The sequence below is a fragment of the Tigriopus californicus genome, chromosome 4 (assembly GCF_007210705.1).
Source record: "Tigriopus californicus strain San Diego chromosome 4, Tcal_SD_v2.1, whole genome shotgun sequence".
In the NCBI taxonomy this organism is placed as follows: Eukaryota; Metazoa; Arthropoda; class Copepoda; order Harpacticoida; family Harpacticidae; genus Tigriopus; species Tigriopus californicus.
Genome location: NC_081443.1, coordinates 11,525,835 through 11,543,392, shown reverse-complemented (window position 1 = coordinate 11,543,392; position 17,558 = coordinate 11,525,835). Strand labels below are relative to the sequence as shown.

The 17,558-nt window shown below is 39.0% G+C and overlaps 2 protein-coding genes across 5 annotated transcripts in view; one reads left to right on the top strand and one right to left on the bottom strand.

The window, feature by feature from the left end:
- LOC131879429 (uncharacterized) overlaps window positions 1–2,123 on the bottom strand; it is a 16,632-nt gene extending 14,509 nt beyond the window's left edge. For 3 of the 4 annotated variants that reach the window (XM_059225753.1, XM_059225752.1, XM_059225749.1), the window contains exon 1: window positions 1,590–2,007. The gene's annotated coding sequence lies outside the window, so the exon portion shown is untranslated. Of the gene's footprint in view, window positions 1–1,589 lie in introns of all 4 variants that reach the window. The other variant, XM_059225750.1, reaches the window with a different exon arrangement.
- Window positions 2,124–2,143: 20 nt separating this feature from the next.
- The window catches only part of LOC131879428 (alpha-N-acetylglucosaminidase-like), a gene marked incomplete at its 5' end in the record, with an annotated part of 18,103 nt that continues 2,688 nt past the window's right edge, over window positions 2,144–17,558 (top strand). Inside the window, 3 exon segments of the mRNA XM_059225748.1 lie at window positions 2,144–2,692; window positions 5,403–5,620; window positions 12,275–13,377. Coding sequence (XP_059081731.1) covers window positions 2,239–2,692; window positions 5,403–5,620; window positions 12,275–13,377 — 1,775 coding nt within the window.

Genomic DNA, 17,558 nt, shown 5'->3' with positions numbered 1-17,558 from the left:
CCTCAACTGTTCACTTCTTTGTTCATTTTTTGTGCGGACTTCCTTAAAGTTGCAGGGAATGTAATCACCGGCAGTTCAAGATTGATATCTGCCAATGAAATATCTCCTTTTCTATCATTTCATACTTTTGCTTTTACCATGATTAAATTTATTTGATGGGATATTCAAGACAAACGTGTATTAAATGTAGTATCATTGACTAATTCAAAACTATATTGTGGCCTATATGTTTCAATGTTTTGTATTGCTATCACTTTCGTTATGGACTCTTCCAGTTCACAAGAGCACATTCTTAGTTTATAATTATATACCTTATTTCTTCCAACGAGTTGTACATTGTCCACTTTTCAATACATACCGGTATCTTCTGATCATTTATCTTGGTTTCAAGATTGTTAAACGCAAATGACATAATGATCAGTGAAATTGTTAGGTGTTTTAATGGCTTGAATGTGTTTTTTTCCAAAATTTTGCTAGCAAACTTTTAACCACCACTGGGGATGTGATCCTTATTGACGTGATGTATAAAACATGTATATGTGTTTTCTTTATATTCATGTAAAATATCTGGTCCGCCAACGAACGATATTACTGACAGATCTGGCTAAACCTTGAGAAGGCATTAGATCTAAAACTTTGTTCCAGAACTTGTTCAAATCTGGTTTGAAAGCCAATAACAGATCTAAACCTACGCTTTTCTACCAATATTGGAAGGGAGCAGAATGAACAATGAAAGAGCGAGAGAGAAAAGACTTTATTGTTCAAAAGCTTGAAGGTGCTCCCCAAAAGAATTATTTCTGATAGAAACGGTTGTACCCTCGTCATCTGCGGAAAGATTTCTGCTATTTTCGAGCCCTAGTTTCTAAACAGCTCGACTACACAAGCTCCTTTAGTGGAACTGAATCAGTTATCTTTAAAAAATAATAGGAAACTATTATTCCTCACGTCCCATTGATATTGATAAAAATCAACCTACTTTCTTCTAAAATGTAAAGAACAATTACGATCTGTCGCTCAGCTTCACCTCCAAGTGGGTTTAGCATTCCCGTTTTCCCGATTTAAAGGGTACGTAGGCAATGCCTGGCGGCTCAATTCCTCGCCTAACTTTTCTGGCCCGTGGAAAGTATCTCGTCCATGTGCGTGCTGTTGTAACAGGTTCGCCAACATCACTTTGAACATGCGTGGCTGTTTGGTGAAACTTTCTTGGAACTCGAACGACGATAACTTCATTATTTGATAGACTAAAATTACACTCCCTCATTTACTTATTAGTGCCGTCAGTATCCATATTGAGGTCTTGCCCAAAGTTTTAGTTTATGCCAGCAATTGGCTGAATCTTAAACAATCGAATGTAAAACCCAAAAGGTGAAGAAAACAGTATTGGACACGTCTAGTTAAGGCTTTGGAGTATCCGGGTCTTTTGAAGGAAAGAAGTAAGCTAACTCTTGGTTAAAAGCGACCAAATTGATATAATTGTGCCAATGGTCATTATCGTTCTCAGAAGCTAAAAATGTGCATATAGTGTTATTGCTATCCAGTATACTATATATGAATTAAATGAACAATAACCTAGGATTTTGAAGACTTACCGTTTAACCCACGCATTTTCATTCTCCGAAAGGAAATATTTCTGTCAAATCTGTTCCTTCGTCTTTTTTGACAACCCCTTTTATGATAAGTGAGGGATACTTGATTGATGCGAACAGACAAAGAATCTTCTGATGAGTTATGAGCGGCCAAGTTAATAGATAGATCGACGAAAACACAATGAAATGGAAATAGAAAAAGCACTGTCCGTTGAATTCTTCCAATTTCATCAACCTCTCTAGGGTGAAATTGAGAGAAAAGGCCAAAATCAAGCCTTCAACCTAAAAATAGATCGCGTAATTAGTTTCGGGTGACAAGCGCAACGAACAAGTCAAGGTCAGGAAGACCATTTCAAATAATGGTCACAAGTTGTCAAATAGTTAGTGCATACCCAAGGTTCGAGGATCAAGGTTGAGTTCACTTACTGGAAATGAATAAACACTGTTTTCGACTTTGTGAAGCACTTTCATAACTTCCATTGAGAAGCGTGGGGTCTCAATCATAGTAGGCTGCAAGTATCAAGAATAGAACGTAAACTCCCAATCGCTCTTACTCTGATTTCGCTTTGGCAGTTGAGCCTTATCTTTAAGGAGGACAGTTCCTCCTTATGGAAGACAAGAACAAATACTCAATTATTCAACCGACTTTGAAATGGAAAGAAACTCCGTAACGGCTCCTCGTCGGTCTGGATGCTCTTTGTTCCGGTTGAGTTGTGTGTTATTTGTGATTCAGTTGGGTGTAATCAGCAAAAACGCCGGAGCCGAGGTCGAGGTCGGGGAGCTCTGGGAAAGTTTGGGACCTCAATCAGATCTGACAAGTCAGGAACAAGAAGTGGTTGGCCTTTTGAAACGAGTGCTTCCCTCGCCAGACATCGCGTCACAGTTCCAAATCAAATTGGTGTCAATCCCAGATGACGACAAAGATGACGGCGACCTTCACCACCAAGATCGGGTTCACTTGAAGACGAGCATCGAACCCAAAGGAAATCAAAGCCGTACTCTGGTTCATGTGAGAGCGACATCTGGCGTGGCAGCAACTTGGGGTATTCATCATTACCTGAAATATCATTGTCAAGGTCACTTTTCGTGGGACACCATCAGTTTAGGTAAGACAAGTTCCTGCGTACATTGCTCCTGAGTGTTAATGGACAAAATAAAAACAAGAAAAAAAATTACAATATTGAATATTCTGAGTGCTAAGTTTGAATCGATTCTTTACCATTGCAATCGAATAAATTCATGAGTGAGGTTACTTTGGGGTTTTTAGTTCGAAAACAGAGCTCTGAAGGAAAGTGTGTTTAAATGTCTTATGAATTTGCTTACGGACATAAAAAAGTATAAATTAAGAACAAATAATGAATTAATTATTAAGAATTATAAGTTAAGTTAAGGCCGTTCATAAGGTTATGTCACCATATCATAAATTAATTCAGTACGTAATAACTTTCGTTGGTGGATAAGTATTGTTTCATGGCAAAGAAAGCTATGAATTTCAACCCTTTTGTTCAGAAATAGTGAGAATTTTGCATTACCTTGCTCTTAGTTGTTCAATAAAAGTCAAAAAAGAGTTTATTGACTAAGTGGTATACTTTATGCGTTAGTTTTGGACTGGTTTTATGAACAAAAGAGCATGTGTTTGATAATAAAGCTTCCAAATTGTTCGTAAACTTATATGTACTCCATAGTTTTATGTCTAACATCTTTCGAATCTATTATGCTTAGGCGTTATTTATCATTTGGTTTTACCACCGATTGAAATAAGACCATCACTTATCGACTTGGAGATTTATCGCATGTTTGAAAGAACAATGACTCTACAAATTTGACATGAAACATCGGAGGAAATATACCATTCAATGCTTGTCAATTTCCAAGCAAGGTTTTCCCATTTCCCCCAATCATATTGTGCTATGAGTCATCTGCACAAGCTCTTAGGTTGTGCAAGGCCAAGGAGGACGTCTCCAGGGAGCAGAGATGGTAAGGGGGGAAAAGTAGCTTCTACCCAAATGAACTGAATGGCTATTTCTTCCCACAAGGTGAGTTCTGGTGGACTAAGGAAGCGTCCTCGCAAACGAACGTTTACGGCCAAAATGATATGCTCTCAAACATTTGTGCAAGTTGGGAACAAAATTAGTAGCATTGCCCATTAGTTTTTAAGTGGGATTCTATTTTTGGTGTTCATTGGTGGCACTTATTGACAAGTTATCTTTAGGGCAACATTTAATTCCAATCGAATTCTGCTTTTTTTTAGCTTTGATTTGACGAAAGCTTGTTAATATCATGCTACCATATTTGTTTTCAACTGAGAGGGGAATTGAACATTTGACTTGATGAGTAGCAATAGTTTTGGGTTGGATCGGTTGGCGCAAATGGAATTAGCTGTGTACTAGATTAAGGACTTGAATTCTACTTAGAAGAATGGAAGGAGATAAATCTAAAGGGCGATGAATGGCTACCTTTTCCTGCTTAAACCATCTTCACGGTCCAATCATTAGCCAAGTGGAAATCTGAGGTAAGACGGAAAGACGTTGAAATAAATCCAATCTGCAGTCCATTACACTCTCGGGGAATGCTAAATTGGCCTTGTCGTTATACTAATTGTTGGAATGATATGATCCAATGGATTGTTAACCTTGTTCAAGTTGATTGCATGCAAAATAAGCCCATATGCTATGTTTTGGTGGAGTGCAATGTTCCAAAGTTGTTCAAAAACTCTTGAGGAAAGCGCAAAATAATAGCCAAACTTGTTGCCGTGAAATTTCCACATTTGTTCACTGAAGTTTCGCAATGTCAAGTGCCTCTTTGAACCCTTTGGGTTGAGAGGAGACATTGAAGGAGGGTCTACCTTCATTGAATATGGAAAAACCCACTTCGTTTTTTGATCATTTCCGAATCATTTAGCAATCCAATTTGTCAAAAACTGACGAGCTAGCTATTATCATTGGCATGGAAACACCCAACGCCCACCTACATGTTTTTGATTCTGCAGTGCATCCTTGAAGATTTTCCCCCTTTATCTCATTACTGGATATTGCAAAATATTTCCGAGCATAAATTATAAACCCGAATCGAAGAACGAATAGCAGGATAAAACCCCTTTAACCGTTGGTCTGAATGACGTATCGTCAAAAACTGTCTTTTTTTGGTTTCCCATACTTTCCCATAACTGCTCTAAGCGGAAATTACCCGAACAAAATTTTATTGATGGAGACTTATGCGCTTGGAAAGTCAGCTTTAGTTTCAAAACTTTAGTTCATTTACCTGTTTCACTCATCTTTTAAACCCTGCTTTTGCTTGTGCCTTCGAGCACTTTGTAAAGTTATGAATAAAATGAATTAATTAGCTTTCCAATTATCGGTGTAGTGGTTGTGAACCGTTAGATTTAAAGTACGATTTTTACAACAAATTGCTGAAATGCGTAAGCAATAGTAGCAATAAAAATTTGTGTTTTTGAATAAATAAAAATTGTGCTGCAAAACATATCATGAAGCACTTTGTTAAATTACCAAGACCATGTCAGCTAAATCAGACTTTTTTGCCATGGTTCTTTGCTTTCAAAAAGAGATTCCATGGATTTTTATAGTTTTCCACATTTCGGGAAACGGCATTATTCTCCTTGGGTTCCACTTAGCAACCTCATTCCTTGAAAAACCAAGTCCATGGTCAAAAGCTTTATTGTGTGGTAAATAGAAACACAGTCCGCACTTTTACCCCTTTGAACTTTTTAAGGAAAGCCCTGTGGGCCTTATCTTTCGACAAATGAGAAGGAATGGCCTCAAAGCCTTAAATTGATAGCGTTTCCATCTTTTGTTCCAGATCTGCCCACCAATGGAACTCTTCCTCCAGCAAAGTTCAACTTGACCTCCAATGATAAATTCCGTTACTATCAGAATGTCTGCACTCCAGGATACACCTTTGCCTTCTGGAAATGGGACCAATGGGAACTTCATATCGACTGGATGGCGCTTAACGGGATCAATCTCCCTTTGGCCTTCGTGGGTCAAGAGGCAATATGGATTCGAGTGTACAAACAGGTTAGAAGTGATGTACAGATCTAGCAAACATCCGGGTCTATTTTGGTCGTTGAGAAGGACCATTTCTGGTCAGATTCAATAGACTCAGGTCTTCTCAGCTTTGGCCAAAGAGGTCGACGACTTTAATGAGTTTCTTTCAAAATGCAATGGTTGGGTTACTTCCATTTTCTGCCAGCCACAAAAGAAGAAGGCAAAACTCGCTTGAGCGATTCAGATTTTGAGAGAAGACCGGAATCTGAGAAGGTTTCTTTTAAGCTTGAAGTGACACTGGATCACATTGTGAAGTCTAAGTATACTGGCAAGTTATTCATTTTCAAAAGGAACACATCGTATGACGCATTTGACATTAATATTCAGCTAAATCTAACCGAGTAGAACCTTGACCAAAGTTTCTTTCACAACAAAAAGACCAATATGGGGTGAGCGGGCAACATATAGACCTAATTAGGGAAATTAATTGCATTAGGCAATTCCAACATCAGATGTGTTATTCTATTCCACTTAAGGAGAAAAAAATGTTGCTGCAAACACTTATCTCTCATTGTCGAATAATCATTGACCGAAAAATTCGATGATTTTTTTTGTTCCATTCTTGGTTTTGTGCGTCACGGAGAGGAGGCTCTCGATGAGTAAGGAGCTCCAACAAAAATGTCTAAAACAGTGATTGATTTGTCTCAATGTCTTTTTTCCTCCTCTCCCTTATTTTATGATTGAATTGGGTCTCCAAGGAATGTTCACAGCGAGAATGAAACTTATACTACGACAAAGTCTATGATCTTATCATATTCGTGGTGGAAATGTGACATTTTGTGACATTGTGAATGTTTTAATGTTGGCATATAGTGCAATGATTTTGCCGTTTCGAAACTACTGGCTTGTACAAAATTCACACCATGTTCTTAATAAATCTTTAAAAGGCATGGGTTTCTGGAAAAAGTTCAATAGAAAATTCAAGTTGATGGTGGAAAGTTTGGTTTTGCAACAAAAAGGTCAGTGTAAACTCTTCAAATGGGCACACACAAGTTGTTTTTACTCATAGTGGAGCATTTATTCCGAGTCATCACGGTTTCCCAATCAATAAATCAGGCAGTTTGACGCAACGTTTCGATGTTGACATTGCCTCTGTAAAATGGGCCGTGATAAAACACCTCGAAGGAACTAAAACACTGAATACTCCCAATATTCCATCAAAAACAAACACAAAAATTATGAGATAGACATTTGTGTTCAACCAAATGGGCCAAGTTCTTGTGAACCTCAAATGGGTATGAATCAATCACCGTTATGAAAACGACCTTTAACCACCCCCCCTCCTCATTCTTGAGCGTCTCATTTGTGCTCGGTTCATCCATTATGTATATATATCTATTCCGTGAGGGGTCAAACTTTCTTTTGCAAGATTCGATTTAAGAGAGTGCTGTTGAATAAGGGCGGCTTTCCACTAGCATGGAAAACCGAGATTGAATCCGGTTTGAGGATGGAAGTAGGACCAGTGCTGGGGTGAGTTTTTCGCAATATGAGTCTTTTTGTTTGACTTCAGTACAGTGAAAGACTGGAGTCGCCCCAACACTAGTCCTACTTCCATCCTCAAACCGGATTCAATCCTGGTTTTCCATCTTAGTCTAAATGTACCCTAAGTCCGCCTTTAGACTGCTGCCTCAAACTGCCTTCGATGAAATTGGAAGAGACAGCTAAGGAGGAGGAAGAGGAGGAGGTGGGTTTGCCTATATTCTCCTAGGCTTACCAGTTCAAATCTAAGGTGTCAGCAGAGGTGCTAGTTAGACTGTGATGACTCAACTAGTGCTTTTGATTGATTGAGTCATGAAATATAGATCTCTTCAATTCAAGGCAATTCATTCTTATATTATTTACTTGTGATGTGGTTCGTTTCAAAGTTATATAGCCATAAACTGATGTAACTGACCAAAGGCTGGCCTAAAAATTGAATTTCATGTAGTGTTTCCAACGTAACTTTGGAGCTATCTCCTGAGCTACCAAAGCATAAGTGATTATTTGGAATAAAGGGAATGCTTTAGGAGATAAGGAATGTTTGCTTCCATTTGCAACCCACATCTCTGGAAGTCCATGATTGAGTGGGAAAAGCTGAGATAGGGCAAAGTTTTGCATTATCATTTAATGTGTTTCCATGCCAGTCACCCTTTCATGCCGGTTTGTTGTAATCAATAATGCTAACCATTATTACTGTTACCATATCGTTGTAGATGTACTTTTTCCCCTTCTCGTGCATCTTTGTTTTCCAGGTCTTGAGCAGACTAAATAAACCTTTAGTGCATTATGTTTTACATTGAGGTAAACCTGCATCGCATGTCATGAGCATATTAACCTCACAAGGACAAAACCTTGGGTCAAAAAAATCCGTCATTTGCATCAGAAAATTGATGATTAGAGGAACATAATTGTGAATGAGGAAAAAAGGAAAAATATCGATCTCCACCTGAAATGGGATTGATGGAGGATAAATTGATGAAGTACAGTTTTCAAATTAATGATGAGGCCATTGTCGTAATGTTAGGTCCCAGTGAGAAAAATATGTTAATTTTCGTTGAATGGGCCTCTCTGAACATTTGTTTAGAATTTCCCCTTATTTATGAGCTCATACAAGGAAAACACACGATCCTCTTTTTACGAGTTTTTTCTCAACCTGAATAATAAAGTGGAACTGGAACAACGAATTGCACCAAAAACCATGACTTAAATCGGTTCACAGCAAGCTTTCTATGCCATGATACACTAACTTCAACCATCACGTCACCAAGTTACGTTCTGTTCCAAATCAGTCAGAAAACCTAGTCAGAAATGATGCGTCTAGTTTTCTATTAAATTAATGCTCCTCGAAAACGACGAGTGAGGGATGCCAACTTTGCTGACGAATACCCAAAGTGGTCCCAAGAGTGACCAGTTAATGTAATTTTTGGCTTTAGAAGTGCCGTATTCTCGTCGGTGGCAGTTTGTCTGTGTAAAATGATCTCAATATGCATCCATCTCACTCAATAGCTTCGATATCACACGATGTACTCTCTTCCTCTCTCCAGTTCTTTCGCTGAAGTAAGACATCTTTAGGGTTCTTTCGGACATTTGGTACTTGCTTTTTTCATCCTCTCCTGAGTGAGTGAGCATCCTGGAATGACCAACTGTTCTGGAAGCGCGCTAACTTCTTGTATCGTTGATACTTGAAACAAACGTTCTTTTGCGTTCCCGAATAAGGGACAAAGGCCAGAAAATCGTTTTGTTGGACGTTTGGCCCTTCCATCTTTCCCTTGATGAATCTATTCTGAAACAAAAGGAAAATACCTTATGCGGTTTGGGATGGGAGAACAACTTCTTTTCCTGGAATTAATTTCCCAGCCTTTAGCCTTTGCTCACCGAACCCTAAAAAGTGTCTCTCTTTCAGCCAATCAGTCGCGACAAGTTTTCGATCATTTTGTCTTTCCGACTAGTTTCCTTCGATAATGAGGAGGAATTATATTTTCTTGGCATATGGCTCAATCCATTATTTTAGCAAATCTAAATTGCCCAATTGCTGCTAATGCTTACAGGCAAACTAACCCACCGTTTTAATCAATCGTTTAAGCAGAAATGGTTTTCGATACTACAAAAAAATTGTTCTGCGACAGCAATTTTACGTCTGGCCGAGCCCAATACTCGAAGGAATCAACTTTACCCTGAAGCTTAAGTTTCCTCTATCAAGTTGCTTGTTATTGTGAACAGAGCGTGCTGAGTATTTGGCCAGGTACTTCCCAAGTTCTTGGGTTAAAACACCGAGATAGAAAGAATCCTTGCTTGCATTGTCATCAATTCCTCTTGTCCCTTCTGAGTGAAACTTTTAAGGGCCTTGTACTCTGCAGAATTATCGAACCCCTAAAATGTATCAGTGAGCACGAATCAGTTCCGAATACTTTGATATTGAACTAAGACAGGTTTTGTCCTAAACTTGGTTATGCTTGAATTGTCAAATGACGTGAGAAACGCACGTGGCTCTCTTTGCTTAGTTTTTGATTGAGAGTCTTGCGTTGGATATTTCCCCCAACTTCACGCTCCTATATTGAAGCATTCACCTTTGTGGATTGAAATTGAGCATTTCAGGGAACTGATTTTTACTAGTGTACATTTGCTTTGCATCCCAACTAAGAAATATAAGAGAAAGAAATATTGCCATATGCCCATAAACTGGACAAGCTCCTTGCTTCTTGATTTGGTTGCTGGCCAGCAATCATTATGCAATATAGATAGACTTGGCATCCATTTGGATGAGCTATGACGAGAGAATCAGCTCTCATTCTCGGTTTTTAGGAGTGAACTACCGTTTATCACTTTCTTGGGAACGTCTAGAAATGCATGAGAATTATTACGTTGGGGATCATAAAACCATAATTGAAACCGTTACTTTCGATGTAAAATGTCTTCAAGTTTAGAGGGAAAGGAACTCAAAGCGATCGCCCTTTCATACATACTTCCAATGAACATATTAAACTGGGTTTTACAAATGTGGCATGAACCATATTCTAGACTCTTAACCTAAATATCAAAATATGTATCATGACATCATCCGTTAACCTTCTTTTTATCTTTTTTGCAACTAAACTTTTGTCTTTACATCAATTCTTAACAGTATCATCTTTACTTGAATTCAAAATCAAAATCTTTATTGCGAGATTATTTCTCATTGGATCAGGATATTTTTATTTTACAACATTATTATACAATTTGGTCTTGTCCCATTCGGGGTTCCAGGTATTCAACTGTTTTCCCTTTTTAACCCTTTTTTAATAGCTAATTTACTCCTAGGTATGACATTTTGAGCTTACAAATCACCTTGGAGTCTACACTCTATGTAGCTAAGTTACAAGAGGATGCACTGGATTGATTTTTTTCGAATAAATAGTTCGACTCGTACTCTACAACTTTAGTCTTTATAGCTCTTATAAATATCTTGATCAATTCCTCTCTACAACTCCTTTCCAACACACATTACAGAGTTGGATGCTAATGCCATTACCTTAATCACATAATCCTGCAGTGAAATCATCTTTCAAAATGTCTTACTAACCTTCTAACCAATGGCCGTATTCTTTGTTGACGAGGGACTGAAGTCTGTTTACTTTACGAACCGTGTATCAAGTGGAACACGGGTATCGATCAATCCTCCTTGCCTCTGAACACGCCCAACTCATCGAGGATTTGTCTGAGGATGACTCAAAGTGGTCCTTTTGGTTGTCTCATCAGAGGCGTCCGAGAAGAGGAAGGATCCTTTTTTTGATCCAAATGAGCACTTTAGTGTATTCGCCTTTAGGAACAGGGACATCGTGCATGTCAGGCTTGAGGGAATTTGTATTCCATGTGTTACATTTGTAGCCTTATCATTCGAACAACATTGGGCTCTGAGACTTTCCTTTCTGAACCGACGTATTCTAAAGATATTCTACAAGAAAAAAAAATGCATCATGGCAAACACGTATTTTGCAAATAAGAGGAACTGCTGTCCTACATGGTCCAATGCTCCACATGCATACTGGAACAAAAAGAAATGTTGTGCGGCAGCTTCGTCTGAAGCCAAGAAAGGCCAGCTTACTTTCACCACTAGATGCAACCTTGACGTATTGCTTTCCGTTTCCACTTCCGGTTTTTGTTTTTGTTCAGAATGGGTTTAGTATCAGTGACATTATCTTAGATAAATACCCCAAGCAAACCTCTGCATCTCCGTATTGTTGTACATACATAAAGAACAAGCAAAAAAACCTCTTGAAGCATCCCTTTTAGTGACGGCTTCTGGTCCATCCTTTGTGTCCTTATGGCTGCATTTCTCGGCTTGACAGAAGAGGAATGTGCACGACAAAGGAGCCTTCTCCTTCCATTAACAAATGGGATGATGTCCATTAGAAGTGGCTTTAGCCCCCTTCTGTTCGTGGAATTTGAAGCCCCCCTTCCCTTCCCCCATTTCCCAAGTGACTATCATCAGCATGTGGGCACGTGCTAAACTTTGAGAACAACGCCTCAAATTTGAAAGCATCCAGACTATTTTGGGCAGAAACTTCAGAAAGAGAGAGGAAAGAGAAATCCCAATTGTTAGAGTGGCGTGATTGATTTCCTTTCATTTGCTGCTACCGAAAACTGAGAAGGGGGCTTCAGCCTTTAGCTTTCTTGGAACACTGTGCATCAGATTTGGCCCTCGGCTAAACAAGAAGTCTTTTTGGACGTCTGGTAAGAGGACTTAAACAACGTTCTCTTGTTTCTATGTAACCATACGATAAATGCGCAAAGAAAATGCCCGAAGGGTTGCTTTAAGGCAGGAATTTAAATAATCTCTGTTTCAACAAGTTCCCCAAAACCTGACAAATATCTATGTTTAGACGCTTCAAGACGGTACCTAAGAGTAAGCACCGGAAGGGTTTGTAGGATCTCTAGCCAATAAGCGAGCTAAAAACCATTGCCTTAACCTCATACTTACGTACAACCCTCATTGCGCTCATTTGGCTATCTACAAGCAATCTCAAATTGGGCTGATGCGAAAATATGCCAATGTACTTTCTCTTCTCGCATTTCCAAGCTGGCTCAAGACTCTGAACGTACTCTCAAACTTATTTTCCCTTGACATTTCTGTCGCCTCTCTCATTTTTTCCCCTTTCTTTCTTACAGTTTGGCCTCAATGAAACCTACTTGGACCACCATTTTGCCGGTCCAGCTTTTCTCCCTTGGGGCCGTATGGGAAATCTCAATGGTTGGGGTGGACCATTACCTTCAGGTTGGCACCACTTCACGGTGGGCCTTCAACATCAGATCCTGACTCGAATGAGGGGCTTGGGGATGATACCTGTCCTACCTGCCTTTGCTGGTCACGTGCCCAAGGCTCTGATTGATCTTCATCCAAATGTGTCCTTCTCGGTCCAAAGTTGGAACGGATTCAATGAGACCATCTTATTGGACCCGACGGAGGCGCTTTTTGGAGCGATTGGGGCCAAATTCATCGAGGAATACACTTTTGAATTTGGCTCAGACCATGTCTACAATTGTGACACCTTCAATGAAATGGACCCAAAAACTAACAGTACCCAATACATTCGCGATGTGGGACGTGCCATTTATGCTGGCATGTCGAGTCAAGACCCCAAGGCTGTGTGGTTAATGCAGGGATGGTTGTTCCTCTCCAATTTCTGGCAAGACCCTCAAGTTGAGGCTCTGCTGACCGCCAATCCCTTGGGAAGCATGATAATTCTTGATTTGGACTCGACCTTCCGCGAACAGTACACAAGAACCAAGTTCTACTACAACCAGCCATTCATTTTCAATGACCTCAATAACTTCGGCGGAAACCTCGGTCTATTTGGACGCTTAGGGGCCATCAACCAGCGAGTTTTTAAGGCTCGCTCTGCTTCCAAGGGCCGAATGATTGGCACAGGCCTTACCCCTGAAGGCCTGAGTGACTCCTACCTCACTGCAGAGTTCATGAATGAGATGAGTTGGCGTCCACATCCAGTGGAGGATGTCATGGCTTGGGTGGCCAATTATTCAAGGAGAAGATACGGTGGACAAGACAACATCAAGGCTCAGAGAGCTTGGCAAGCTCTTGTCCCTCGGGTATTTAACGCCTCGGTCGGATTTTTTACTCGAAAACTCGTCATCACGTCCATGCCGTCACTCGATATGACGAACTACACGTGGTATCCAGCCTCAGATTTGGTCCGAGCTTGGGATAACTTAATCGAGGCTGCTGACCAACTGAAACATTATGATGGTTACCGGTAGGTGTCAATTGTTTTTTTTCATTAGATTTGAATAGAGGGCTGGTGTGATTGCTCATACTCATACACATTATTTTAGGTCAACCTACATAAATCTGTTCTAATCAATAAATATTAATCATCTCACAAAGCTCGCAGAGAGAACATGACAAGGGCGGATTTGAAATTGATTTGCACGTGGAGCAGATATGAAAGAGGATTTAACCTGAGTGATTGGCTTTCTTAATTGTGTATAAACGCTAAACCAAATTATGACGTGTCACCTTAGATTGCTAAAAAAAACTACGAGTACCTGTGAATTGCCATGAATGCAATTTCTTTTCCGGATATTTCAGCCCTTTATTTGATGGACACTAACTCTCAAAACGCCCTCTGAAGTGCAGACAATAAAAACCTTTTTTCATTTACTGTGAATGAACAATAGATCAGAGTGCTTCAAATAGGGACCAAATTCTCCTAATGGGCTCCACTTGGAAGGGTTGCGAATGCCTGAAATAGTAAAATTGAAACCATATTTCAAGACGAATACCTAGGGCTTGGAAAAAAAATCATTTATAGGGCCAAATCATCACTAAAAAATTGTTTTGAAAGCACCAAATAATATATTTTCACACGAAAAGAAATAGCAAATGCAAAGTGTAAGCCTTTTTAAAAGCAAAAAAGACACATAAAAAGACAATATTAAACTAATTTTGCAAAAGTTTGAAGTAATTACAAAGGTTTCAATATATTTCATTACTCAATCTTTTTGAAGTCAAAAGGCCATGAAGTTGTCTCCTAACTTGGACCCCCAAATTAATATCTTTAACCATGCAGGTTTCCAGGTCAAATTTGGTTCCTCTGGTTGCTTTATTTTAGTTATCTTTAAGGGTGGAAAGACCCAGGCTAAAATGCAAACGTTTCTATTTTTGCTCTTTTGTAAGTAAAATATTCAGGTTGCATTTTGCATTTTTAGGAAAACCTTGAGCTTTTGTCAAAATAGGTAAGCAGGAATAATGTGAGAATTAGGTAACAACTACTCTATTGCAATAAACCAAGAAGATTGGGACAATGCAGTATGCAGTATTTAAAGGAGGTCTAAAAGGTAAATTTTACAATACACCCACACATGCATTTTTTTCTCATCAAAATTAGAGATTCTGAGAAAAGCTTTTGCGTCTAAGAAAAGCCTCCAAAATATCTAAGAATAATTGAAATTTAGAAATAAAATTCTCCGAGCCCTACTAAAAACTAAGTAATGAGCAACAATATAATGCTGAAACTATATTTGAAAGAATAACAAACAACGAAATTGGAATTGCAATGATGGCAAGTTATGTTCGGAATTCATGGTTTTGTTCTCAAGTTTGGTCGTAAAGCATGACCATGAACCCTGGCAGTAGAATTTGTCAGGGTTCAAAGGTTGAGCTTCAAGGGTAGGCGTGAGAACAAACCATCAAATCCTCTTTTATTTGTTTGTCCGTCCTTTTCATTTGTGACCAAGCTGCCTAGCAGTAACGAGCTTTCTTCCACACTTTTTTTCCTCCCTTCAGTCTATGGACTCTCGAGATTAAATCACAAAAAGAGCATAGCAAGGATGCCCCTAGCGGAGGTTGAGAGAGTAAAGTGCGTTCTCTAGAGCATGGCTTTTAAAGAGGACGCTCTATATTGGTCCTTTAAAATCTTTGAAATGGGGTCTTCTGTTGAAAAACTGAAGACACCAATATCTTACAATTTGAATTATGGATAAGTTTTTGTATTACAAGAATGCTTTTTTTGGTTGTTCTTTGCCGGAATTATCATTTGAAGGTGTCTTAAAGCCTACTGCGAACCAAGACTTGCTTCCGCTCTTGTCCAGCCACCCTTGCACATCTGCTCTTTTATTTCATGAAAGAAAGGATAAAGAAAGAGAGTGCACTAAGATGCACCATGTAAAGGGACAGTTTGATAATACTTTAATGATAATAATAATAATAATCTTTATTGCGAGAACGTTTTCCCATGTACTATATATTGATTTATGTCTTGTTTTCCCACTCTGGGTTCCTGTGCCGATTGAGGGATCGAGGCAATGATCCACTAGAGTAAATGGGGGTGGGTGGGGAGAGACCTGGAATTAAACCCATGAACCCGAGTATAGCTCGGTCGCGCGTTTACCAACTGTGCTACACCATCTCCCTTTTTTGCCGCTTCACTTTGCCATTCGTCTGGAAGCACTGCTTAAGAGGACGCAGGAAGTTCAGTTCTTAGAGGCGCTACTTTCCGTTTCTTGAGAGTCACTACTCTATCTTACACATTGTGTTTTTGAATGGCCTGTACAATAAACAATAATTGCTAGTATTATTGGGCATCATAGAGATTTTTTCTTTGTTCTCATTTCAAACATAGTTTCCTCATGAACTTAGCGCTCGTCAACCATGAGAGTTGGATTTGATTATCCTTTTTCAATCGTGCCCATCCCTTCCCAGTGGCGCTCTTTACGGAGAATCTGGACTCTATTTGACTCTGGACTTTCACCTATACTTTTTGCAATTGATTACTAGAAGAACTTGCGAACTTTTAATCATTCATATGATAGTGCTGAAATTCAACAGGCCGTCAATGAACTTTGATATTTCTCCATTCGGAGTTGATATTTCTCAACCATAACATTCCCATCAATTTTCCTGACTGTGCTTTTGCACCGAACTCGAAAGGTCAGATAAGTGATCTAAGTTTAATGTTTCATCCGAAGCATCTCGATGAAAGTCCTAGACGTAACACATGGGAATGGTTAACTTCATGTGATTAAAGCTGAAATGATTCCAATTTTTTTTTTGGCTGCTGCTCCGTGTAAATGACCACTTTTCAGCCATTTATTATCCATAACGGCACACTAATATTTTTTCCGCTCTTGAATTCCTAACTGGGTTAATCTCCTTACATGGAAATTGAAACGATTTGTTGGTTTTGTATGAAAAGCTTGAAAGTGGCTTTTGCTCTTTGAGCTCACTCCCAAGGATTTTCTGAGAGAAATCAAAATATTGTGGAACTACTTTTCAGATGGAAAGCACCACGAGAAAATTTCAAAAGTTGAGATAAACAGACTTACATTAGAATGTAAAACAAGACGCAATTATGTAAGCAAAATATAGCATTTCTTTGCAAGCAATACAAAGGACAGAGGACACATTTCTTTTTGTAAACATCTTGGAATGAAAGCCAAAAGCCACACGTTTTTGTTTATTTTTGCAAACTTCAATAGCAATACAATGAACAATGAAGTCCACTTCTCTTCTTTCTCGGGCTCCTTCATTGTTTAATTTGCTTCCCACTAATATTCGCAGCGAATGCATAGGCTTTGTTGATCTGTTTGCATCTTTTAAGTCAGACTTGGACAAATTTTTAGATAGCATTCCAGATCAACCCTACATTCAAGGACTAGCTCAGTCTGCCAACTAAAATTCGTTGGTAGACCAAAATATCATATAAAGATTAAAAGGCAATAAATACTCTAGATGAATTCTAACCCTTCATTTGAATAGAACTGTGGAATACATTCTCTGTAGCTGGTAATAAAGCTGGTGAAAACTCAAACCAAACCAAAAAAAGTTCTAATGTAACCTTGCCTTGCATCTTTTCAAACCATATCTAAAACAGTGTGACAACTCACTGACGTTTGGAGTGAAACTTAGACAAATTCATCGGTAGACCAGGTATCAATAAATATTGACAATAAAATTGAAAATAAAGTTTCATTTCCACAGACTTGGGGATTACATTCCCTACAGCGGCTAGAACAACTTGTGAAAAACCAAGCCAAAGCAAAAAATGAATTCAAACCATATTTCAATAATCCAAGAGCCAAATTTGAGTAACAGTCACTATCCATAGTTCTTTTCTCTTCCGTTCAAGGGCAGCATTCTCGAACACTTAAGTTGTATTTTTTTAGCTTTTTCTTTGCATTTTTAACTCTTTCTCGAAGCCCCATTTTGAAATCCCTTCGGATATAGATTTATGAAGCTTCATAAGACAAGAAAAAATGACTTATCCCAGAAGCGTATTGAATAGGACACGCTCACGGGGGTCGTTGTTTACCCCTTTGCACTTGAGCGCCCCCTTTTGGCTTACGTAGGGATGTGTCGAGGGTTTGGCTGTGGCATGTGTCAATTACAATAGTGTCGAAATAAGCGGAGCTGTCATACAAAAACAACCAAAGGATT